This window comes from Denticeps clupeoides, chromosome 11 (genome assembly GCF_900700375.1).
Source record: "Denticeps clupeoides chromosome 11, fDenClu1.1, whole genome shotgun sequence".
NCBI classification, from domain to species: domain Eukaryota; kingdom Metazoa; phylum Chordata; class Actinopteri; order Clupeiformes; family Denticipitidae; genus Denticeps; species Denticeps clupeoides.
The window spans coordinates 4,022,695-4,048,409 of NC_041717.1; the positions used below are offsets into that span (position 1 = coordinate 4,022,695).

The window sequence follows — 25,715 nt, forward strand, 5'->3', positions numbered from 1 at the left end:
CAAATAAAACAACAGATTGCCCAAATGTTGATCTCTTTTCCAAAGGGAGTTGGATATTTTTCTTCCCACTCTTGATTAGTGTGAAAATCCCAGAGAAACCACGCAGGCATTTTCAAATCAAGAGACCTCAAGGCTTGGATTAAGAAAAAATAAAAAATCCTGGAAAATCCCTGGACTGAACAGACGATAGGTTAAATTCACAGGCCTGCAATGCTGAAGCCGTTGTATTATTGTATTATGAGGTGAAAGAGATGGACGAGGAGAGGTTAGGTTTCTCGATTATGCTAAGGGTCGTCAAAAACAGCATTCATTTGTTAATTTCTTTGTTCGATCATATACGTTCAATTTACTGAACAGTGTAAAATCAATAAAATCCCATTATCTAAAATCATTTTTATTGGTCATTTTAAGATTTTATGGTAGGTAATTGCAAAAAATCTGGTTCAATGTGTGACGCCCCAGGGCCATGGGTGCTCGTGCACCTGATTATGGAGTCTCCATCCATTGCACATGGCACCAATTGGGCTTAATGGATCGGGACTCCCATAAAACTGGAATGCAACCGGCACACCACGGCTGTGACATTACAGTGGAATCTGTAACTTACTTTATGTCTGTTTTCAGCTCCTTGCCATCGGCACATGTCTGCGGGTTCGTTTTTGTTGGTTCCCTTTGTTTTGGCCCTCGTGCCGTTTTTTCCTTTCGTTGTGTTTAATAAATCCCATTTGCACGTATGTACCGTCTCTGCGCTTCCTTCCCCTGTCAGCCCATGGACATGACACAATGCTAATATTATTTAATTTCATTCAAATAATTTTCTCTTTCATTGCTTCTTTTATACTGGAAATCTAACCCACATTTTTGGCAGTAAAATGAAAGCTTGGCTCACCAAAGAGGCTTAGTTGAGGAATTACATGTGTTGTGGCTGATGTGTCCAGCTGGTGTTTCTTTCAAATGTCAAACCGCTCCACAGAGCTTCACACTTAGTATCTAACGCCATAGGTCTCAGCTCATATCTTGGAATTTTAGAATTTCTTTAAATATTCTTTTCTCAAAAGTCATAAAATGGAACCTGAAATTGTTTCTTTTTTATTCACTTAAAATAAAGAATGTTGTTATCGTTAAATGCATGTTTTCTTTCTCTAAAGTTTGGTTTCATATTCAGAACCACCTCATATTAATAAAATTATTTTCTCAGTGGAGGCTTTCTTCTTGCATCTTAAAATAACTTGGATGGGGATTAAGGCAAATCAGCATTAATCCTACATCTGAAGTTTGAAATCACCCTCGATGTGAATTTCTTTCCAAAGGGATGGTGAGGAGGATAAACAGACAAATAGACAGATAGACAAATATTCTATGAAAGAGAATGATTTTCTTTATTTACCAGTTGTTACTTTTATCAGCATCTGTCACCCGGAAGTTATAATCAATGGATGGGTACGTTGCATGCAGTTGGAGGTGGAATACTAGGCCATTTGTCTGGAATCTATTGGTGTTATTTAGTTCCCTATGACCTTCAAGCCTTGGGCTACATTTTGCTGTTGGGTCAATAGTTGCAGTGCTGTCCTTTGATTACTGGACAATGCTGCATAGTGGTAGAGCTACAATTCTTCAAAAAGAACAAACTGCTCTATAAAACAGTAGGGCTCCATCCAATAAATGCAGTTCTGCTTTAGAGCCCATATAAATGTGCAATATTCTAAATGTGGTAATTCTGTCAAAACTCATGTGAATTAGACCCGTAAGATGAAAGAGGACTCTTGTTCTTTCATGTCTTATTTGTTACGGATCATTGCAAACACACGTCAAAGCACTCTTCATCGTTCAGTAGACACCACACACAATTCAAAAATTCCCCTAGAGACGTATACAGTTTTAAAGCCTCTTCTTAAAAACAAATATTTATTATTCAATGTACCTTTTAATGGCTTATCTGCATACAAAATACATCACCATATAGTACCATATTAGAATTATATATAACATGAAAAAGTAATAACTTTATGCATATAAACAAAGATACTTTTTTTGACTTGCCATTTTACTAGGACTGTCAGTTGATTAATATATTTCATATTTAATAACCAAAGCTTGCTCTAAAACTATGACAGAGAGAAGTGTGTTAAAGAGGATCAGACAGGATTGAAAGGGAGATGATCTGGTCTTTCTTTTTAGTAAAACACCCTGTACACTCTACAAATTACTTTGGATTTCTCAATTGTTCAATTGGGTAACTTTTTTATTTTAAATATCCGCATATGGGCTAATTCAAGCGCTACACCAAGAGCTTTGTGAGCCACACGTCACATGCCACTTTGTGCATTTTAATATGTTTTCCGAAATAAAATGTGAAATAAACCTTTGCATCCAGATGCAGGAGATGCATGCCACAAAAATTATTCATGCCAGCCACGTGTCTCATAATTTAAAAATTATGTAAATGCACAAGAAATGCAAAAGATGCGTTAATGTCATTAATTTATCTGTTTGATCTTACACAAAGACTCTTTAATACACACAATCAAACACACACACTGATTAATGAAAGTGCTCTCTGATGCCTACAGGTTAGATGTCGCATGACTGTCATGTGACATCTAGATGAAGTAATCACCCAGATGCTTGGCAAGTAGGTCGCCCAGAGGCTGTCTGTGTCCGGCCACTTCTGGTGAACATTATATACTCTTATATAAGGACCAGGAGCAAAGCTGCACATTCAAACATCTGTTGGCATGTGAGTATATGGGTGAGAGAGCGAACGAGAGCGAGCAAGAGAGAGAGTGAGAGAGATTGTGTCAGGAAGCTCATACAGCAAGCTGCCGACTGCCGAGTTCAGGCTGTTGGGTCGGACAGGTGTATGAAATGGATGAGCCACACAGCTTTTTCAGGAAAGTGGACGTTCCGGACCATGTGCACTACATCGTGGCCTTCTTTGTGTTCGTTATTGGCGCTCTAGGAATGCTGGGAAATGCACTGGTGATATTTGCTTTCTACAGGTAGGTGGTGTTCTGGAGTATTAATAATGAGAATGTTAAAATATATCTGGTTAATTTTAGAAATGCTTGGCAGCATAGCATTTACTAAAAATCCTTACTGTTATCAGTAATTGTTAAATAAGCACTGGCTAATGTCACACAAAAATTACCATGAAACTTTAAATCAGGAGACCCGTAAGAGAACTATATAGCAAGATGCATGAGGACAATTGCAAGATGCATGAGGACAATTGTCCCCCAGGTCAGATATGTATAATTATGGACATCATGAAATGGGTCCTACAGATGTGGAATCTATTATGCTGATAATTTTTCTGTCATTAGAATATCCTAAATATCCTAAAAAAAAAGCTTACAAGACAACTCGAATAGAACAACTTTAGTTATGGTTTTGTGGATCTTTCTCAGACAAATGTAAAATATATATAAAATGTCAGATATAAAATGCTAGATTTTTGGAATTAATATTAATATTAATATATTCATACATAGGATAGTCTGTTATTATGGCTGGAAATGTTTCAAATGTGAGTTTGGATTAGTTTTTTTCTCACTAATGACACTGAGTTTAATTGTATAAAAAATAGGTCAGGTTCACAGAGGTCCAATGCACTCTGAAAGCAGCTGGATTAAATTGCGTTAACATTTGGTCGCTGCATTTTTTGTCTCATGGCTCCAACTTACATGGTGCCATATGATACAAAAACAACATGTAAATGTAATAAAATCAAAATGATGCAAAAAAATTTTTTTTTTTTTTTGTTTGCTGACCTGTTCTGGTATCAACAGCAATGTAGCTGATGTAGCCCTTTAAGCATGCATGAGAAACAACAAGAACGTTTATTTCTGATATAGCCCAAAATCACACACTGTCATGATCCGGACCGGCAGGGTTTACTCCGGATCCGGAGTCCGGACCGGAGTTTCATGTTCGTCTCGTGTAATGTTCCCTGATCGTGTTCACCTGGTGTATATTTATATAATTTTATAAAACTATCCTGTTCCTGTCTGTTAGCCGTCGGGTCATTGTTTATGTTCCCTTGTCCTGTGCAGTTTGTATTAAACCCCTGTCGCGTGAAATCGTGCGTATGCGTCCTCCTTCATCGCCATGTCCAGCCCCACCGTGACACATACAGTATGTCTCAATGGAGACATACTTTTACTCTTTCTGCACACAAGGAAAAACCTTGGGAAGGAGTGAATCAGAGAGGGACGCCCTTCCAGTGTACAGGGAGCGTGCAATAGGTGTCAGTGCATAGTTGGTAATGATTTGTACAACAGGTGTAGTGGTAGGAAGATCATAGTGCAATATATAGGATCTGTCCATGTTTGGAGGTGCTGGACAGTGCAGAGGAGGTTTTAGTCCATTGTCATGGTCTACACTGCATGTCCATTATAATGCTGCTGCTCCATTTGAAGATCCCTAAAGCTTCAGCCGTTTTTGTGTGGGTGGCTGTGGTACATTTTGTGCTGGTACATCTCTTCAGCAGCTCAAAGCCAGGAACTCTGAGAGTAACTCTGAGTAACTCTGAGAGACTCTGAGTAACTCTGAGAGAAACATATTAGACTTGGATGCCTGTGTACATGTTTATCTCGATGACATCGTCATCTACTCCCTCTCACTTGAAACCAATGAGAGTGGTCCTCAAGAGATTGCTTGCCCACCGGCTGCACTGTAAGCTGGAGAAAGGGCCCCTGTGCTTTCCACCAGTGCTCCACCACACCTAGTGCTCCTATATCATCCCAGGGTGTGGCCATGAAGCCCTAGAAACTTGAGGCAGTGATGTTGTGGCCAGTACCAAAGACACTCAAACAGCTGCTCCTTGGGTTTGCGATTTTTATCCATGCTTCATCCGTGGCTAGAGTGCAGTTGCAGTGCCTCTGACCACACTCACGAAGACCTTTGCACGACCCTTTCACCTGACCCCAGCCGCTATCCAGACCTTCCAGTAACTTTGCTGTTGCTTCACCACAGCTCCCATCCTTCAACCCCCAAATTCTGCACTCCTGTTCATTGTGCAAGTGGACATGTCAGATGTGGGCGCTGACGCCATGCTGTCTCAATGCGGTCCAGACCAGAAATGCCATCCAGGTAGCTTCTTCTCCCATAAGTTCAGACTGATTCAGCAGCGATACAGGGTGGGGGACCATGAACTGCTGGCGGTGAAATGGGTGCTGGAGGAGTGGTGGCATTGGTTCCAAGGCTCCCCCTTTGTGGTCTGGACCAACGACCAGAACCTGATCTCCATCCGGCCAAACAGCTGAATCCCCCCTCAGATGAGATGGGTTTTTATTTTTTTAACAATTCAACTTTATACCTGTTCTACTGTCTCAGCAACCAAAATCTTAAAGCTGATGCACTCTCTTGGCAACACGACTCCAACTCACCTTCTTGTGAACCTGCTCCCATCCTCCCGTCCATCCACATTATGGGTCCGATCCAGGAACAACCAACGTACAGTCGTCAGGAGCCTGCAGGTGGTGTCCCCACTGCATGTCAGTTGATCCGGGGCTGTCAACGGGGCTGGTTCTAAGCTGTCCCCTTGGTTCATTGGGCCATTCTGGATCCGGTTAATATCACACCAGTTACCTATTGTCTCCATCTCCCACCATCCATCAGTGCTCATCCCATCTTCCATGTGGATCATCTCAAGCTCTTCATCACCACTCTACATCCTCTGGCTCCAGATTCACCACACCCCGGATCAATGACGGAGGTCTTTACGGCCCCAAAGAACAGTCCTAGGTGCCAAGCTGGTTCATTTTGGATCCTGAACTCATCACTGCCTCCACGCTGGACCTGTTGGGGATTGACCCTGTCAAAAAAAATTATATTTATTAATTATTATTAAAAATGATATTTTCCCTCTGAACACCTCGACAGTGCTATAATCTCAAATAGTAACTATTAGTGATAAAGGTAACAAGCAACAAGCGGGACTTTTTATTTGTATTTATTTTTCACACCACTGTTGCTGATTAGATTCAGTAAGTTGATGCAAATTTGCAGAGTTACGAATTCCCTGATAAAGTTGGAATTCTCTAATTATATGGCATAAAGCGGGACTTTTTATTTGTATTTATTTTTCCAGCCACTGTTGTTGAATAGACTCAATAAGTCGATGCAAATTCGCAGAGTTATGAATTCCCTGATATCATTTTAAGCTCCTCACTATATTTACATTTCTTTGTGTTACAATATCTGTTCATTGTTTTCATTAGTTTTTCTGATTTAATGTACAATGGACCCTGTAAAGCCTTGGATCAAGTTGAATATTCTATGCATGCTGCTGTGTTTGGTCTCGATCAAGGAGGCAGGTTTCCCTGCAAGTGTGATCTCAGATGCCTGAAGACCGTAAAGGACACAGAACCACCACCATCACCACTTGAATTCCCAACTGACCAGGAAGGAGCAGAACGAACAAGTAGATGCACAATCATAAACCATGCGTGATCCCCATGGACCATGATTAGGGTCTCATCAGTGTCTCAGGGGATTAAACGTCCGTCTGTAAGATGGGACATTCTGCAGGACCACGATACTTCTGCAACTTTTGTCTTGAGGAGAGGCCATCACCTCTTTGTTCTCCATATCTTTGTCAAACGGCATTCCAGCATTTGGCGGCCTTCCTCTCTATCTTTTATCCTTTCTTTTTATTTTTGGTTTTCTCTGTAACAACATTTTCTCAAAATACGATAATCTTCAACATTTAGGATTTGGCAACACTGGTTTTGGCAGCACTGTTTTTGGGCATCGGTATCAAGTTTATTCTGTGGAAAAGCATGCTGCTGGTTTCAAATCTGATAACCTGAATGGGAACCAGAGCAGAGGAAAAGGTGTATAGCAGAAGTCATTAACCTACTGAGAAAAATAGTCTGCGGCATAATTCTAGCTGAGTAATCTTTAGCAACAGGTCACTTAGGTAATCCGGGACCAGTCTATGTTGATTTATGTTATTACAAGAATTTTATAGTCTATCCGATATTTTTAACAGTAACCATTGCAGTGAGGACAGAATCGGTGAATCTTCTTGTTCCAGTGAGAACTCTTACGGTGGCATTTGAACTTGTTGGAGTTATAGAGAGATAATGCCGGGCTTCCAATAAGTATAGCATTACTGTAGTCAGTTCTTGAGATTACAAGTACATGTACCTGGTTCTCTGCATGACGCATGGTGAGTATCCGTCTTAGCTATGAAATATTGTATAGGTGAAAGAACACAGTCTTGCAAACATTGCGATTCTTGAAAGACAGATCACTCTCAATTGTGATTCCCAGGTCTTTGGTGTTTGTACCTATGGTGGTAGGAGTCACGTCAATATTGAGAGGTCGGATAGATTCCTTCAGCCAGATTTAGGTCCAAGTAACACTATTTCAGTCTTTTTCGAGTCATCCAGTCTTTGATGTCTTGTAAACAGTCAAATATCAATGTCTGGTGGAAATGTACAGTTATGTATTATCTGCATAACAGTGGTAGTTGATGCTTTGTTTCCAAGTGGAAGCATATAAAGAGAGAACAGTACTGGTCCTAGTGAAGATCCTTTGGGTATTTGACCAATGCTTTTTCCGAACCATTGATATTGACAAAAGTGTATCAAATTGTTAATTTTGAAGCGAACCATTTAACTGCACAGCCTCTGATTTCCACAAGGTTTTCCAATCTGTTTACTAGAATGCGGTGGTTAACAGTATCAAATGCACCTTCAACAGATGAAGCTGGTGACCACCGGATGATTTAGTCACCCACTAAGGTGACAAACAGGCAATTTATGAATTCAGTATTAATAAAACAAAGGAGCTGATTTCTGGGCTGTCTGGCTAAGCAGAATGGATACGTTAAATGGATTGACAGCAAAGACTTCAATTGTGACATTTACATTTATGTTTTTTAGTAATAAGAAGCTGAGGAACCTGCCCAACTACTTCATCGTCAACCTGGCAGTGAGTGATTTCCTAATGGCCATCACCCAGTCACCCATGTTCTTCATCAACTGCTTGTACAAGGAGTGGGTGTTTGGGGAACTGGGTAACCTGCCTTCCTCTAAATTAGTTTTTCTTATTGTCCTGAATCTAAAACATTTCTCTGATAATGACTTGTTTGCAACCAGGTTGTAAGGTGTATGCTTTTTGTGGGGCTTTATTTGGCATCACCTCCATGATCAATCTGCTGGCTATCTCCATCGACCGCTACCTGGTCATCACCAGGCCCCTTCAGATGATCCAGTGTGGCCCAAAGCGCAGAACCTGTCTGGTCATGATCCTCATCTGGCTCTACTCACTGGGGTGGAGCCTGGCCCCACTCATTGGATGGAGTAAATGCCTTTATAGTCACTTACAATCACTTCCATGGTGCATTTATAAAATACTGGCTCTAAGCCCAGCATGTACTGATGCCTTTAACAAAGGGTACTGGAATTTTTTACAGATCAAATGTTTAAATAAATATTTCTAAAAAACGATGCGTATGACTTCACCACAGTCACTTCATATCTGTAAACGAGAGAAATGTGCCTTAAATGTAATGTTGAAGGTGTAGAAGGGAAGGGAAGAATTGAGTCAGGCTCTTGTTTTACCAGTACAGGTTAAACATTTGATTCATCAAACATCTGTCACTCACTCAGTTGAGGACTGGACATTTATTTTTTTTCCAGGTGACTACATCCCAGAGGGCCTGATGACATCCTGCACCTGGGACTATGTGACATACACACTGGCCAACCGGAGCTACACGTTAATGCTGTGCTGCTTCGTGTTCTTCATCCCCTTGGGCATCATCTCCTACTGCTACATCTTCATGTTTTTCGCCATCCGCAGCAGCAGCAGGTCAGTCCCTGTTCAAAATTTTTCATCTGTATCCAGCGAAAAGTTAAAAAATAATACATCAGCATGGAGCAGGGGGTTTTCTGACTTGAAGTGACTTGAGAGATTAACGTTAGTATACAGTATTTGAGGACATAACACACATATATAAACCATTCTATTTGGGGAATGTTTGCTAATGTCTTTAAGGATGTAGGGAAATATACAAAGAAAGAACTGCGTCTGTCACATGATTCCATCATGTGACCGGGAGTAACACGGAAACGAGGTAACGTGACTCCTATATATTAGGCTGGAGAGCAGCTGCCAATTGCTCAGTCATTGAATGACGCACGCCATTCGACTCGGCTCCGAAAACCCGCTCCCAGTAAGACCGTACCTGTCCTCTCTGTTCTCCCGATACCCGAACTCCTTCCTGTCACCCTGTCCTGCCCTGTCTTGTGTCTTAATACGCGAACGACAACATCAGTGTGGTGTTGCGGCTCGCGCCGTCCCCGTTCGCAGATTAACGCGGAGGAACTTACCTGCCTCCCTGCGTCCCACCGCACTGAGGTCTCTCGTTTCCTCCTACACGTCTCTCTCGTTCTGGTCCCGGTTCGCGTGACAGAATGACTGAGCCCGAATTACGCGCTTCACAACTCGCTGCTTTGTGCGATCGGATAGCGCGGCAGGAGAATCTTTTTGGAAGTCTGTCGCAGGAGGTTCGCTTACTGCGGCAGCGCGTTCAGGAAGTGACCGCCGCGCACCGAGACCATGAAGCGGCGAGCGTGGCGCAGAGCCCTCGCCCCCCCGCGGTTCCCGAACCCAGTTTGCCGCTCCCGGAGCGCTGGAACGGGACCGAGGGGAGCGGCGAGGTGCTCATCACCACTCTCTCGTTGATTTTCGAGCTACAGCCTAGCCGCTACCCCAGTGCCCGGTCCCGAATTGCCTTACTCCTAACCCGGCTCGGTGGTACCGCCGCAGAGTGGGCGGCTGCGCGAATTAGTTCCCCAAGTTCTGCGTCCCTCTCGTATGCCGAATTCGTGGAGGAATTAAAACTCACCTTCTGTCATCCGGACGGTGTGGAAGACGTCGCGTCACAGCTTTACCATCTGCGCCAGGGTTCCTCATCAGTCAGCCAGTTTACCGCCAGATTCCGGACCCTGGCTGCAAAGACTCCGCTGGGCGACCACGCCCTCCGGATGATGTACTATGAGGGACTGGCCCCACGAATTCGGGGTGAGATGGTCAGTCGGGAGATGCCAGCAACGTATGAGGCCCTCATACAACTCGCTATGCGGATTGATCGCCACCTGCTGGCACTCCCGAAAACTGCGGCCCCCACTCCGACCCTGCATCAGACCCCTCGACCTCCGATATCACCACCTCAGCCCACCGTCACTCCTCCAGAACATAGGGGGGAACCCATGCAGCTGGGACGGACAACCCTCACGCCTGAAGAGAAGCAACGGCGTTTTCGGGAGGGTTTGTGTGCATACTGCGCTTCCCCCTCACACATCCGCCTGACCTGCCCTAGTCGTCCGGGGAGACGGGACACCCAGCAGATCAGCACGGCGCGGCCATCTAGGCCCCTTCCTCCACATCTGATGCCACCGACCTCCCGACTCACTCTCCCAGCCGTCCTGGAATGTAATCAGCGAAGCATCTCCACCACAGCCTTTGTGGACTCCGGGGCGGCTGGAAATTTCATAGACCACTCCTTCATCCGACAACATCACATTCCCCTGGAACTCCTCCCAAGTCCGCTCACAATCACCTCCGTGGATGGTCATCCTATCTCCGCAGGACCCATCATTCACCGTACGGTCCCTCTGCAACTCCGGCTGGACTCCCATGTGGAGAAAATCCAATTTCTGGTGACCAAGATTATCACCTCACCACTCCTCCTCGGGTTCCCCTGGTTGTCACTACATGAACCCCATCTCTCCTGGTCGTCGGGCATGGTGTTGGAGTGGGGAGCGCACTGCCATCACCATTGCCTTCTGCCACAACCCTCCTCGTCTGTCTCCACGAACCCAGAACCAAGTCCTCCAGTGTTAGACAACATCCCCTCTTGTTACCATGACCTAGCCACCGTCTTCAGTGCAGCCAAAGCTGCCCAGCTGCCTCCCCATCGACCAGGCGACATGGCCATTGACCTGCTGCCGGGAACCACTCCTCCGAAAGGACATATCTACTCCCTCTCCAAGGCAGAGCAATTGGCCATGGAGCGGTTTGTGGCAGAGGCGCTTCAAAACGGCACCATCCGCCCATCGACCTCCCCGGCCGCGGCAGGGTTCTTCTTCGTGACCAAGAAGGATGGTGGCCTGCGCCCGTGCGTGGACTATCGGGGACTCAATAAAATCACCATCAAAAATCGAACACCGTTACCCCTCACCAACACCGCCCTGGACGCCCTCTCGGGAGCCAAATACTTCACGAAGCTGGATCTCCGGTCTGCCTACAACCTGATTCGTATCCGGGAGGGCGACGAGTGGAAAACTGCCTTCATCACCCCCACTGGTCATTTTGAATCCCTCGTAATTCCATTCGGTCTATGCAACGCACCCGCCGTCTTCCAGCAGTTCATAAATGATACTCTCCAGGACATGCTGGGACGGTGGGTGTATGCCTACCTGGACGACGTACTTATTTACTCCCCCACTCTCGAATCCCATATTCAACACGTGAGGGCAGTACTAAAGAGATTGCTCGCCCACCGACTGTACTGTAAGCTGGAAAAATGCGCCTTCCACCAGCGCTCCACCACGTTCCTGGGTTTTACCATCTCGTCCCAGGGTGTGGCCATGGAGCCCAAGAAGCTAGAAGCAGTGGCGTCGTGGCCCCTACCCACGACGCTGAAGCAACTGCAACGGTTTCTTGGGTTTGCAAATTTCTATCGTCGCTTCATCCGTGGCTACAGTACGGTCGCAGCACCCCTCACTGCTCTCACCAAACCGTCACCAGGTCCGTTTCGCCTAACCCCGGAGGCCATTCAAGCATTTAAATCTTTGTGTCGGCATTTCACCACTGCCCCCATTCTTCAACACCCAGACCCTACCCTTCCGTTTGTGGTAGAAGTGGACGCGTCAGAGGTGGGTGCTGGCGCCGTCCTCTCTCAACGCGGTCCGGACCGGAAATTGCACCCGTGTTGCTTCTTCTCGCGGAAGTTCACCCCTGCACAGCGGCGATACGGGGTGGGGGACCGTGAGCTGCTGGCAGTCAGGTGGGCCCTCGAGGAGTGGCGGCACTGGCTGCAAGGCAGTGACACCCCCTTTCTGGTCTGGACCGATCACCAAAACCTCATCTCAATCAAGGCTACCAAACAACTGAATCCCCGCCAGGCGAGGTGGGCATTATTTTTCGAGCAATTCAACTTCCAACTCTCCTACCGTCCCGGGTCCAAAAATCAAAAGGCCGATGCTCTTTCCCGTCAACACGCCCCAGACTCACCATCCTCTGACCCCGAACCCGTTCTTCCTCCTCATCGCATCCTAGGCCCTCTCCGGTGGTCCCTCGAGACGAAGGTCCGGGCAGCCCAGGCATCCGATCCTGGCCCAGACAACACCCCACCCGGGTGCCTGTACGTCCCAAATACCTGCCGACCCGATGTACTGCATTGGGGCCATTCTTCCGTCCTCTCAGGCCATCCAGGACGCCAACGGACCCTCTCCTTCATTCGCCGAGCATTCTGGTGGCCTTCAGTACGACGGGACGTACAGGCCTACGTGGATGCCTGTGATGTCTGTGCCCGGGCCAAGACTCCCAACACTCCGGCTGCTGGGCCCCTGCGTCCCCTTCCCATTCCTCATCGCCCCTGGACCCACCTCGCCTTGGACTTCATCACCGGCCTCCCTGAAGCTAGTGGTATGACCACCATCCTGACCATAGTGGATCGTTTCTCCAAAGCGGTCCACTTGGTCGCCCTGCCCGGCCTACCGTCCTCTGCCACAACCGCTGACCTCGTGCTTCAACACGTGGTCCGCCTCCATGGGTTCCCCCAAGACATCGTCTCTGATCGGGGACCCCAATTCGTCTCAGCTGTGTGGAAGGCGTTCTGTCGCCTTATTGGATCGACCTGCAGCCTCTCCTCTGGCTACCATCCCCAGACCAACGGTCAGGTGGAGAGGGCCAACCAACAGCTGGGACGATACCTGCGGTGCTTTGCATCAGAACATCAACGCACCTGGCCCGGGTTTCTCCTGTGGGCAGAGCTGGCCCACAACCTGCAAGTCTCCTCCGCCACCGGCCATAGTCCCTTTGAGATCTGCCATGGATATCAGCCCCCCATCTTCACGCACCAGGTGCCTGCAGGCGGGGTCCCCTCGGCCCGTCAGATGATCCGCGGTTGCCGAAAGGCCTGGAAATCTGCGCGGTCGGCCCTCCTCATCGCCTCCCGAAGGATGTCCACCCAGCACGATCGCCGGCACCCTCGTCGACTGCACTTCCGAGTGGGACAGCGGGTGTGGCTGTCCACCAAAGACCTACGTCTCAGGACTGAGTCACACAAACTGTCCCCTCGATACATCGGACCATTCCGGATCCTCAGTCGGATCAACCCTCTCACATACCGTCTCCAACTCCCTCCTGCCATCCGTGTTCATCCAGTCTTCCATGTCAGCAAACTCAAACCCTTTTTCCGATCCTCGCTTCATCCTCCTGCTCCGGATCCGCCACCACCACGCATTGTCGACGGGGGACCCGCCTACACTGTGGAGCGCATTATTGCCTCTCGCCGCAGAGGTCGGGGGGTCCAGTACCTGGTGCATTGGACCGGCTATGGACCAGAAGAACGGTCTTGGATCCCGAGTCGTTTCATCCTGGACCCGTCTCTGGTGGCTGAGTACCGGCAGCGTACCGCCGCCACTCCGGGGCCGTCGGGGGTCGGCCCTGGAGGGGGGGGGTACTGTCACATGATTCCATCATGTGACCGGGAGTAACACGGAAACGAGGTAACGTGACTCCTATATATTAGGCTGGAGAGCAGCTGCCAATTGCTCAGTCATTGAATGACGCACGCCATTCGACTCGGCTCCGAAAACCCGCTCCCAGTAAGACCGTACCTGTCCTCTCTGTTCTCCCGATACCCGAACTCCTTCCTGTCACCCTGTCCTGCCCTGTCTTGTGTCTTAATACGCGAACGACAACATCAGTGTGGTGTTGCGGCTCGCGCCGTCCCCGTTCGCAGATTAACGCGGAGGAACTTACCTGCCTCCCTGCGTCCCACCGCACTGAGGTCTCTCGTTTCCTCCTACACGTCTCTCTCGTTCTGGTCCCGGTTCGCGTGACAGCGTGCAAGTTATCTGTATCTTGGCGATAGGAAACTACCCATCTAACCCTTTTACATTCACTGAAATGAGTTGATTGGCAATATTAAATTAAGATTTTATTATCAAGAGTTTAAAAGGGAGGAGCCTGAAGGCATGAATGACAGCTTTCAAACATGTTAGGACCATGTTTAATTCAAGCATTCTGTGCATGTAGCATTAGCAAACATTTCCCTTGACCTAAATATTTCCCTTAATATGAAAAAGATGTATCCATATATTGTATTTCTTTACTATTTACTGTATTATTATACATATGCCACTTTGATATGTCATAAATCAGCATATCCTTAGTGTTTTGTGCACTGTGTGTTAAATAGAGCAAATATTAATCACATGATATTTGTTTATTCTAATGAAAAACATGGTATCTACATGTTAGTAACTGTTTTTGCTTCTAAATTACGACTTTTTCTCTTCTCTTTGTTCATGCAGAAACTTGGAGAGACTAGGAACACAGGTCCGAAAGTCCAGCTTCATTCAGCAGCAGTCGATTAAAACTGAATGGAGACTGGCCAAAATTGCCTTTGTGGTTATTATAGTATATGTCCTATCCTGGGCTCCATACGCTTGTGTCACACTCATTGCGTGGGCCGGGTAAGGTGGATCTCAGGCGGATTTCTGTGTGTGGATTAACTGTTGATATTACACAGGCTTTTATTACCTCAATGCTTCATAATAATTCTTATAATATAGTTTGAAAACAGCACAGTAACAGTTCTTAGAAATGCATTCAACATCAGCCAGAACAATCTTGGATTTATCGTGACATTTCATTTCTAGTTAGTCCCTTGTGTACTGCCTTGAGCATGGGATTAATGTTGGGTCAGTGGACAAAAGCTGTCCCCATCTCCTCTAAACTGAGAGTTCTGCAGTACATCGCTTAATCCTGCTGTTCTTCTAATCCACCATCTGAATAATTTTTCCCCCCACAACGGACAATGACACATTTGATACATTTGTGCATCCAAAAACTCCTAATCAGCTGGGCTTTCAAGGTTGGGCTTTCAAGATAAAGCATGCTGTATTATGACACAACACTGGATTTACTTAATTGAATAATGGACATTGGTTCCACATGAATAATTTGATTTAGACTGTCTGAATTCCTTTGCATTTCATACATATTAAATTAGTTCAAGTTAAGCAACAAATTATTTTATTAAGTTGATTAAATATTATTAGCCTTTAAATCCAAATTAAAGACATTATTTTTACATGATCAAATCATTTTCTTTTAAATGGAATGGAATTTTTTGAGGGGGAAGTTACCTTAATACAGGTGCATAAGTTTAGGTTCATTGAATTCAGACTAGTGTATTTAAAGTGAAAGTACAAAGTATGGAATGTGTCATGATTACTCTGGATCAGGAGTTCGGACCGGAGTTTCATGTTCGTCCTGTGTAATGTTCCCTGATTGTTATCACCTGTGTATCATTGTGTAAAACTATCCTGTTCATGTCTGTACCGTAAGGGTCATTGTCTGGTGATGTTCCCTTGTCCTGTCAGCTACGTATTAAACCCCTGTCCTGTGACGTCGTGCGTATGCGTCCTCCTTCCTCGCCATGTCCAGCCATCATGACAGAATGTGTTTTTGTAAGATGTTTTTTTTGCCATGTTTGACTTAATATCTTCTCGCAATTTGCTTGCAGTCCATTCTTTTTTTGTACACTATATGGACAGAAGTATTGGGAAACCTGACCAGTGCACTGTGTGGGCCTGCCAAGTTCTACCAAACTCATCCAATCAGGTCTTTACGGACCTTGCTTTCTGCACTGATGCAGCTTAATGCTAGAATAGAAAAAGACTCTTCACCCAATAAAATGTTTGAAGCATAGCGTTGTCCAATATGTCTTGATATGATGGATCTGACTGCCAAACAGAGATGCATGATTCGTCACTCCATAGAACATTTTTCCATCTCACAAATCACAATAAGATCACAAATCACAATAAGCTTACAATAAAATTGCATCTTATTGTAAGCTTCTAATGACAGTACCACACAGTCTCTGGGCTCTTCAGAGTGACCTGTTTAGTGTGTTTTCTACGCCTGTGGCAATGGACCTGAAACACCTGAATTCAATACTTCTGTCTATATACAGTAGGTTAAAACCAGGGTTGATCCTGAAGGCCGCTGGGTTAAATGCAGCTAGAAGTCAGGACTGTCCAGTAGGATTACTACGAATCCAAACTGTTTCTGGACAATCACGACAGGAGAACACATTCCCATGGGAGACAAGGGAATGCAAATCTGGGACCTGTTAATTATTCTAAATAAACGTTTGCAATAGGAGGACTAGCTAAATGAATGTAAGAACTAGCAGTAGCAATATTTTTATTACCCACTACACTGGCTAAAAAAAAAAATGTAATTAATCTGCCACACCTAATATTTTAGCATTGCCATAATGTGAATAAACCAAACAAACCTGCTGTCAGTGGCATTATAGTAAAGTGAGAAAAATGTTTACTCATAAGCATCATACAGCCAGTTTAAAATAGCAAATATAATATTTATTAATTACATAAATTAACACCTTATTTATTTTATTTTATTTAAATAAGACAATCAAACCTGCTGTAACCGGTTTATTTACATTACGTCAGTGCTAAAAAAAATAAGGTGTGACAGATTATTCATGTTTTAAGTGTAACCGGTGTTCACATTTTACAACGTATAGCTGCGCTGAAAAAAGTAAACCGTAGCTGTTGCTTGTTTAATGTGTTTTTTTTTAGTTTAGCCAGTGTTCACTTTTTTCAGTGTTGGTGAATCATAATTCCTTTATACTGGAGTGAAGGAACCAAAAATAATGTTATTATGTAGGTACAGAATTATAATAGTTAATTTTTTCTGTTGTGCTACCTCCCATCAATCTATATTTACATTTGGATGCTGTTCTAACTCCTTATGATCTCCTAATCTGTGTAATTTAATTTAGTCATTGTTATTTTGCTTTTTAGTTATGCGAACATCCTTACTCCGTACTCTAAATCCGTGCCAGCAGTTATAGCCAAAGCTTCCGCAGTCTACAACCCCATCATCTATGCCATTGTACACACAAAATACAGGTAATTCTGTAAACCTTTAAATGTTTGCTTGAAGTTTCAGTTTTATCTTCTGCTCACAATTATTCTGTTTTATCATTGTCCTCAAATGCAGAACCACGCTGGCGGAAAAAGTGCCATGTTTGGCCTGCCTGTCTCACAGGAGACAGACAGACTCGACGTCCATGTCCAACAGTGATGCCTCGCTGCAGGACACAGGGGTCAGCAGACAGTCCTCTCTGTCCCGGACTAAACTCCATACAGTATCTGCTGCAGCCAACAGCAATGTGGTGAGCAACCTTTTTGTGAGTTCTTTCTTGTTTTAGATACTTTTTGCTTTTTCTGAGCTCCCGTTCAAGCATAGCGCCCTAAATGCATTTTTATGTATAGACCTGCAAGCATGAATGGAGTTTACCTTCTATTGCCAAATTTTGCATTTGCATTGCATTTGCAGTTCCTTGAAATTTGTGTGCAAATAAACGACGCCCCCTGTTGATGAAATATGGTGGTGTACCAAACAGGTTGTGGACATGAAGTGTATCAACGTTGATTAAGTTTGGATGAGAAGATATTGGCTGTAAATACAGTATTCAGTCATTTCAGGTCAATCACAGAAACGTGATGGGTGTGACATTGGCACTGTAGTGCCAGATAAAATTTTTTAAATATGGCATTTGCACAGCTCGGCACCCTGGGACATTATAGTCTGTGGGTTGACGAGGGGGTGGAATGAGGTCTCTGAGAAAATAAGACACAAGTAGAAACGGTGGTTGGGTTTCAGGGCAATTTTTCATCATGTTTTTCGAGATAGAATTTTTTTTTGTTTAATTTCTGAAAGTTTTTTTTTTTTTTTCAGGTGAGGGGGGGTGATTTATAATATTACATAATTAAGTCACCGTTTTGACCTATATTGTTTCATTGGTCTGCTTCCACTAACTACAAATATAATGATGCAGTAATGTGCTACATTGTATATATATTTATATCATTATGTATAATTTTGTCATGATGTAGCACAAAGTAATAACCAACGGAACAATCAATGCTTGTGTTCTACTTTCATTTTCCATGTTTACTGTAACCACAGCTGATCACAGATTTGCGCTTGGGCAGCATGAGACATGAAGCAGATTCCTTCAGGAGTCCCCCTCTCCTGTCCATGTTGAGGTCAAAAGACCAGAATATGCAACCGGTGTGTGTGTGTGTGGACGTTTGGTTAAGTTTTTCATGCAACATGCTTTGTTGTATACTCAGTGCTCAGTATTTTTTTCATTAAACTCTTGTACTTTTTCACTTTACAGTCCGCTGAGAGGGGATCATTGCGGCTATGGGAACACACCCTGGTGTCTGGATCTGTTAACATGGCAACCGTTCCTCTGCTGGTCATTACCAAAAACAGGGCGCAGGTCGACCTGGTGACAGGCGAGAGGCAAACTGAGCCAGCGGACTGCAGGAGTAACACGGACTCCAAGCACTTTGGCCAGCCGTTCTGCAGCATCCCACGCATCGTAATCAGCTCCACGTCGGAGAGCAGCCTGACTGAGGAGGCCTTGTACGCAGAGGACAGGCCGGGGGAGCTGGCGTTGGACACCAGTGACCTGCTGTTCGAACTTCAGCAACTCAAATGCTCCTCTGGTCTGCTGGAGTCCATAGACATGTACTTTTCTTAAGTCTACCCTGGAAAAGAAAATACTTTTGTACATAATATTTTTACTCTATAATTAAATAAAAACACATATTTATTTATGATATTTATTTCTGTATATCTTTTGTAATATGAATGCATCTGTTTGGTTAATTGCACAAATGAATGCAAAATTATGCTATACTGCAGAAGCATTTTTTTCCCATTCAGAACATGGGTTTTCATTAAAACCCGGGTAAATGGGAAGGATTGTATCAGGAAGGGCATCCGGTATAGGACGTTTGTCAGGGCCTGTCCGCTGTGGCAGTCCCTAACAGAAACGCCCAGACGGGGACAATATTTTATTCATTCAGTATGATTGTATTTGTTATTTGTAATCATTTTTAATGTATTTATATATATATATATATATATATATATACACACACACACACACACACACACACACACACACACACATATATATATATATATATAATAGAGAGTATGTGTTTTTTGCTTTTGGTGAGCACTGTCTTCATCCTAGACACACTGAAAAAAGTTATTGTAGAAAAGATTCTGTTCAGGTAATCAATAGTAGACTAGTTCTTCAGGAGTCTATCAGAAATTCTTCAGTGGGAATCTCGGTCGTGCTGCCTATGTGCCATAAGCAGAGTTGAACACCAGAGGGAACCAGTGTCCGGAACAAATCCCTTCAAATGTGTGTGATTACAAAGAGACATGCACACAAGCCATAAATGACACTTAAAATGACACTTTGTGTGAGAACTTCCTTGTACGCAGTAAGTGCCAATATGTGCCTTTTATTAACCACAGACCTGCGTAACAGACACTGCTTGCTTAAACTTGGTTTGATTCTTTCCTCACTGCTGTAATGCCACAACAGCATTTCAAAGGGGTGCTAAAGCTGAACAGGGTCCCATAAGGCCGTAATGACAAAGGATATTCAATCAAAGAGCCAAAGTACATGTGAGATGAGATCAGTGCTACTGTGTGGAGCCACTTCACGCACTGGGAATCCATCAGTTCCACACACACACACACACACTGTCTCGCTCTGTCGGGACACACGGTCCCAAACACATACTTCCACGCACACACGGCGATGTCCCCACCAGTTTTCCTGGAATGGCTTATATAGCCTGATGATGCCTCAGATACTGTCTCATAAATAACTTTGAACTAGGAAAACACTAAAATATACCTACAGACAGTGTCTATCATTGAGTTGTGAATGCACTGTATGTATACTGTAAATACGCCATCACTGTCCATGCTGTAGCTGCACTCTGTACATTCTGTTGAAATGTAAAGAAAGTCATCTGAAAAGAAGAAATGTATCTTCTTCTTTTCGTATCAACTGAGGATGTTTATCCTGACCCCGCCCCTCTCGCCATGACGTCACGCACATTGCCACGCCCCCGTTGCACTGGTCGGCAGGCGCGCGCCGCTGCTCAGCTGTTCTCACGCACGAGCGGCCGCGGCAGCGCGCATCGGGCACAGCGTCCATCTGCAGGAGGTGAGAGATGAAATTATATTTATTACAACAAAGTTGCTCCGTCTGACCATTAGTCTTGAACGGCTGCACCATCTGCTGGGAATAAATAAAGCAGATAAAAACATATATATTTGGTTTGCCATAAATTTTTGTCCAGTTTTAAAGTCTGCATGAAAACATGCCTTTATATGAGAGTTTGGTGATCCTCCTGTTCGTATGCATAATGGGTTTTATTGTGCGAGGTTGAGAAGTTGATGATGTTGGTGTTTGGTACATGCATGTGTCTGACCTGCAGGAGTGAGCAGGTGGACGTGTATGAAATGTTGAGTGAGTTACATGAAAACTATAGTGCCTGTATTGATCTGACAGAAGACCCCCGCATGGACCAGCTCGGGATCTCCTGGCCGTATGAAAGCTATCAGTTCATATTTTCCCAGCACTAACCACTAACATCTCAGTGGTATAATAACGCAAACCTCATGATGCCTCGCGGCGGATTTTCTGAAGGTTGGTTCTTGCCAAAAAGACAATGGGGATTCAATTTCTAGAGGCACTCACACAAAGCTTCCCCTCAATGATGAACGTCAGCAAAGCGGGACAGACGTATAGAGCGCTGCATCCGCCCAGTCCAGCTGGGACAAATCCACATCCTTTAAATGTCTAGTGACAGAAGGCGTAAATTTCTCTGACTTACTGGTCCCCCTAACAGCCACATGGAGTTGTGCGTGTCCTCGCCTGGGCAGGAGCTGATAGAAACGTATTTGTGGATCAAGGCCTTGTTTTCAACAGCAAACACGGAGCAGCTGGAAGCAGAAAACCCGATGAAGGAGATGAAGACTGACGAGACGAAACAATTAAATCAGCTGATTTATGGCTTTTGTGTTAAGATGAAAGAGGCATAATGGAAGTACAAGATGTCCATAAGATCAGTAAAAGCCGAACTGTAAAAATTCGACTTGAAGCGAATGAATATGTCAACATGCCGCGTGCTTTTGTCTTGGGACGCAAGGATGCAAGTAAATCCTTTTATTTACAGTAAGTGGAATCACTTGGGGGATGGAGCCTGGTGATTTATTCATTTATTTATTATAGGATAGACCGTTCAGGCTTTCCCTCGCTGTCACTGTGAGGATTTTATTACAGAGAATGCTGGGCATGAATTATTGGAAGTCAATATGGGACTCGGGGCTCTCTCCACTTAGGACATCCAGACCACAGAGGCCAGAAAAGGCAAACACAGCAACATTCTGGATCAGCAACAATAAATGTGTGGTGTAGAGGCTGCTTCCATGGTTTCCCATTTAACTGGAAAATAATCACATTTCATGTTTTTCGTTGCTCTTTGTTAAATTCTAGTTAAATGATAAAAAAAAAACTGTCCTCAGTTGCATTTTTTCAAGCACGTTTAAAGCTGGTTTAATAAGACACTTTTGTTTTTGGTGAGTTTTAACCTAAAGAGAGGAGTTCTTTCCACCTAGACTGTACGTTAATGCGGTCCGGATGAGGGGATTATCCGTGCTTTGGTCTGGGGGCTTGGCGTGATTAGATGTCGAGGCTGACAAATGCGTCGTGAGGAGTGTGTCCCCACCGTTCGGGAGGTCAGAGGACACGGCCGTCGTGGAGTTTGCACTGGAACACGGCCAATCTTCCTTCTGGGTAGAGCGTGAACAAACAAACTCACGACTCTCATCATTTTCCTTTCTGTTTTCCCATAAAGTGCAATGAGAGGGTAGCTTGTTGTATTAGTTCCATGGTTCTGTTTCACCACTTCAGGCCGAAATTGTTCATCCGGACGCAGGGAGTAGAACATTCATTGTTCTTGTGGGTCCCAGCTGTTACCTTTATGTCTGAATAAAGGAAGGATTGGCACAGAAGGCTTGAATCTGCTTACTAGGCACTTGGGAAGCGTGTGTTTTCCCTACGGGCCTCTGGTTCATGTGGAGCATTTTTTAAATGTCATTTATGCAATAGCCTGTGTGGCTCTTACAATAGCAGAGAGGGCAGATTGGTGGGGAGGACTAGATAAATTAACACATTAAAGAGAGTCGCTCTCATGCTAATTCGGATTATGGGGTTTATGGTTAAGTCATGTGACCTTGTATTTTTGTCTGAGGTGGTTTCGTGTTTCCTTTTGTGCAGCCAACTTAGAAATTAATCTCCAAGTGTTTTCCCACCCAACCAAAAAAAAGAACAAATTTGTATCACGTGATAATATGTTCATGTTATTACAACATGTTACAAGCTACCATGTTATAACAAGACACATATAGTCTTATATCAATATATTGTTTATAGTGTTATAAGGCATCAGGAAATGTCTCTCATTATAAAATCAAACTTACCCCTTATAATATTCTTTGGCCATAATGTGAAACAGCATGCTGGTCGGTAGTATTGGAATAGATGAGTTAGTGCTCAGCTTTGCATTTAGCTGCTGTTGAACACCATAAAGAAGATCACCCACACTTTGAATGTCCTGACAAATGTTAAACACATCAGATTCCAGAATCTTCTGACTACTGTATATTGATTTAGGGTACTTGAGGTGATGTTAGCACACGTGCCCCCTGTGCTAAGTCTGATTTGCACCAGGCTTAGCACTGTTGATGTGCCACCCCTTGGCTCTCTGGAGTGCTCATGATCTGTGCATTCAGACAGCGTTCGTAGTTCCATGTTTCAATGAAAAACCATGCTTTCAAAGTTCAACTCTTATTGTTATTATATTTTCACCCCTCTTTGACCCTTTAAAGGCGTCTGTGGTTGCTCGTTTTTGGCGGCGAGTGGCCTTGGGCCTGGTTGCTGACCCTTGGTTAATGAGAAACTCACCTTCTTATTGTTGGCTTCTCAGACAGCCTCGCTCATTTCCTCTTCCTGCCCACCCGGTCTCCCCTTTACCTCTCTGGTCACATGACGTCACTGCACAGGAGTTCAGTGGCAGTATTTGTGGGACGTCCTCCAGCCTCTTCTAGTTTTGGAAAAGTGAGTTGCTAATGAATGACTTCTGTTTTGCTGCCCCTTTACTGTGCCAAGGAAGGTCAAACAGCCCCTTTACTGGTGTACATTTTCCATGTATAATATTCATAATAATAATAAAAAAAAAACACAGATTACTTGATCTGAATGTCATGAAATGCTCTGTTCTCACCTTTGTGCCAGCCTCGCTGCTTCCTGTTGCCTGATGCACTGTGCTGTGGCCATCTCCATTGTGGAACATTCTTTCTGTCAGCCTTTAATCTGGCCCCGGGGAAAAGTTCCTGTTGTGGCCGCGGCGGCTTTATGCTGGTTCCACCTTAAACGCAGCAGCATTGCTGGGCCCTTGTTCCTAAAATATCGGGATGTAAGCCTACCCCCTCCTCCGCCCTCCTTCCGCTCCCCTCCCCTCCCCGCTGCCGTAGTACGGTATAAATGGCCAGTGCTCTCCTGCACGGCGGACTGTGGTTCGGGAGATCCTCTCTGCTCTCCTTTCTGCTGCTAAAAATACTTAGAAAGGAGTAATATCACTGAAAAGAAGTGCAGTTTTAGAGGTATATTGCAACTTTATTGATGAAAACTCGTTCAATTAGGACTTAAGAACAGGACGTCATAATACGTTGTATTTTAACATAACGTGTTCATTGGTGTGTGCATCTTTCAACTTCTTGCTTCTTTCTTTCGTTACAAATTCCTTTAGTTGCAGTAATTGATTATTATAAGAGTTAAGCGTTGCCTTTTCTCTTTGACAGATTGTATTAGGACCGCAGGAAGCCAGCGTACCTGAATCAGCTCCTAACAGCCTGAGGAAACACTGAGGACATCATGAGTAGTAACTACAGTGTGTCCTTGCTGGGTCCTGCCCCCTGGGGGTTCAGACTGCAGGGAGGAAAGGACTTCAACATGCCCCTCACCATCTCTAGGGTAAGTTTGTGTTGTTTTCTTCATGTATAGTTCTTCTTTTATTTCGCATCTCCCCCCGAGGGACGTGGGGTTCAGGCTAATGACTTTGTGGCTTTCTCATTTCCCTTTATTAAAAGTGATGAACTGCTTTTTTCTTTTTTAATGACTTCATGCATCACAGTCATTCAACGCTGCCCTTTACCCTGCCCTCCTGCACCTTACCCTGTTATTTCACAGCATTAATACACCCACTCCACCCTGACCCCATCGCACTCTCAGCACGTTCACGTTACGCAGACGCTGGGAGCCGCGGAACGACAGCTATTTCCACAATGCCATCTGGCTGTTGAGTGATGAAAAAGGCAGCATGATTGATTTTCCCTGCCCCGCCCAACCTCTGTGCTAAACGCTCCATCTGCAGCGCTGAAGCATATGCTGCCTCTTCACACAGAGCTAAAATGGGGCTTGTGGCATTTTGCCCTTTGCCACTCTTCTTCAGTCACATTATTTGTTTAAAAAAATGGTTAATGTTAATAGAATTTTATTATATATTACAGCTACTGCTGGGTTTGCTGCCACTTCTGTCCATTTATTTTACAATCTCAACAGTTTTAAATCACTACTCCGTAATGGATATAAAAAATGTATAACTGCAACATAACAGTAACACAATGCATGCAAATTAAAATCTCAGTTTGTTTCAGACAACAGTGTGCTGGGAATTGGCAGCCAGCTGACAGTAAGAAGTGATCACAAAATATTCAGAAAATTTTCAATAGCTATCATCTACACAAGCAAATGGTAAAATATTGTAATGCTTTCTGTTCCGCTGCGCTGCAATAACGTTAAATCACTTTGTTTTGAAGAATCCCAAGCTTTATGATGATTTATGTGCTTTTATGTATCGGTTGTTTTGTTGCAGTGTTAATTTTTCTGACCTGCCATTGGCTCTGGCTTCTGTCATGCCGGACTGGGCCGGACGCTGATGGATGTGTATGGTGCCGCTTCTCAGTTACCACGTCTGTGTTTATGTTTGTGCCTGTGTCTCTTTCACACAGACTGACTGGTATTTCCCCCCATCTGAAAGCGCCCCACTTGTTTCTTTCTCTATCTCTGCCCAAACCCTGAAGAATGTTGGTACCTGGGTAAGCTGGGGGGGTAGAAGACTGAGGCTTTCTTTCAGCCTCACAGGATCGCTAAACAAGTCAACATTACCTCAGTGTGTGCAGAACACTGGAGCTCAGAATATCGTGAACCTGCTGAGATCCATCTCCCCAGCCTCATGCTTTTAATAGATCATTCGTGGCCTGGGGGCTGTAATTCTGCCGTCCAGGGCTGGCAGAGTGTGTGTGTGTGTGTGTGTGTGTGTGTGTGTGTGTTAATTCCCCTCTTCGTCTGAAACGCCAAGTTCTTATTTTTCTCGGGAACAAAGTTGAGCGGCGACAAATGTCTTTCGCAGGGCTCCGCTGTGTCTTGCACGCTGGAGAACATGATTGTCAGAGAGCTGTGAAGATGAGGCGCGCCG

At 44.6% G+C, this 25,715-nt stretch overlaps 2 protein-coding genes and 1 long non-coding RNA gene across 8 annotated transcripts in view; 2 read left to right on the plus strand and 1 right to left on the minus strand.

Moving 5' to 3' along the window:
- Positions 1-2,586: 2,586 nt before the first annotated feature.
- Positions 2,587-18,925, plus strand: opn4xb (opsin 4xb). 3 transcript variants are annotated; one of them, XM_028996601.1, is made up of 9 exons: positions 2,587-2,737; positions 7,893-8,026; positions 8,109-8,312; positions 8,652-8,823; positions 14,562-14,723; positions 17,091-17,198; positions 17,290-17,464; positions 18,262-18,366; positions 18,476-18,925. In XM_028996601.1, the coding sequence occupies exons 2-9, from the start codon at positions 7,957-7,959 to the stop codon at positions 18,842-18,844; spliced, it is 1,365 nt and encodes a 454-aa protein (XP_028852434.1). In that variant the 5' UTR covers positions 2,587-2,737; positions 7,893-7,956; the 3' UTR covers positions 18,845-18,925. The 3 variants fall into 3 exon arrangements, with proteins under 3 accessions (XP_028852434.1, XP_028852432.1, XP_028852433.1); XM_028996599.1 differs by lacking the exon at positions 2,587-2,737 and adding an exon at positions 2,744-2,999; XM_028996600.1 differs by lacking the exons at positions 2,587-2,737; positions 18,262-18,366 and adding an exon at positions 2,744-2,999.
- Positions 18,926-20,248: 1,323 nt separating this feature from the next.
- On the minus strand, positions 20,249-23,602 carry LOC114800048 (uncharacterized). 2 transcript variants are annotated; one of them, XR_003751323.1, is made up of 3 exons: positions 23,463-23,602; positions 23,144-23,337; positions 20,249-20,329 (listed from the first exon to the last, which is right to left on the minus strand). It is a non-coding gene; the product is annotated as an uncharacterized LOC114800048 (long non-coding RNA). The 2 variants fall into 2 exon arrangements; XR_003751322.1 differs by lacking the exon at positions 20,249-20,329 and adding an exon at positions 21,016-21,120.
- A 122-nt stretch (positions 23,603-23,724) lies between these two features.
- Positions 23,725-25,715, plus strand: part of pdlim5a (PDZ and LIM domain 5a) — a 49,843-nt gene continuing 47,852 nt past the window's right edge. For 2 of the 3 annotated variants that reach the window (XM_028995323.1, XM_028995326.1), the window contains exons 1-2: positions 23,725-23,841; positions 24,040-24,211. In XM_028995323.1, coding sequence (XP_028851156.1) covers positions 24,113-24,211 — 99 coding nt within the window. In that variant the 5' untranslated portion in view covers positions 23,725-23,841; positions 24,040-24,112. Of the gene's footprint in view, positions 23,935-24,039; positions 24,212-25,715 lie in introns of all 3 variants that reach the window. The other variant, XM_028995324.1, reaches the window with a different exon arrangement.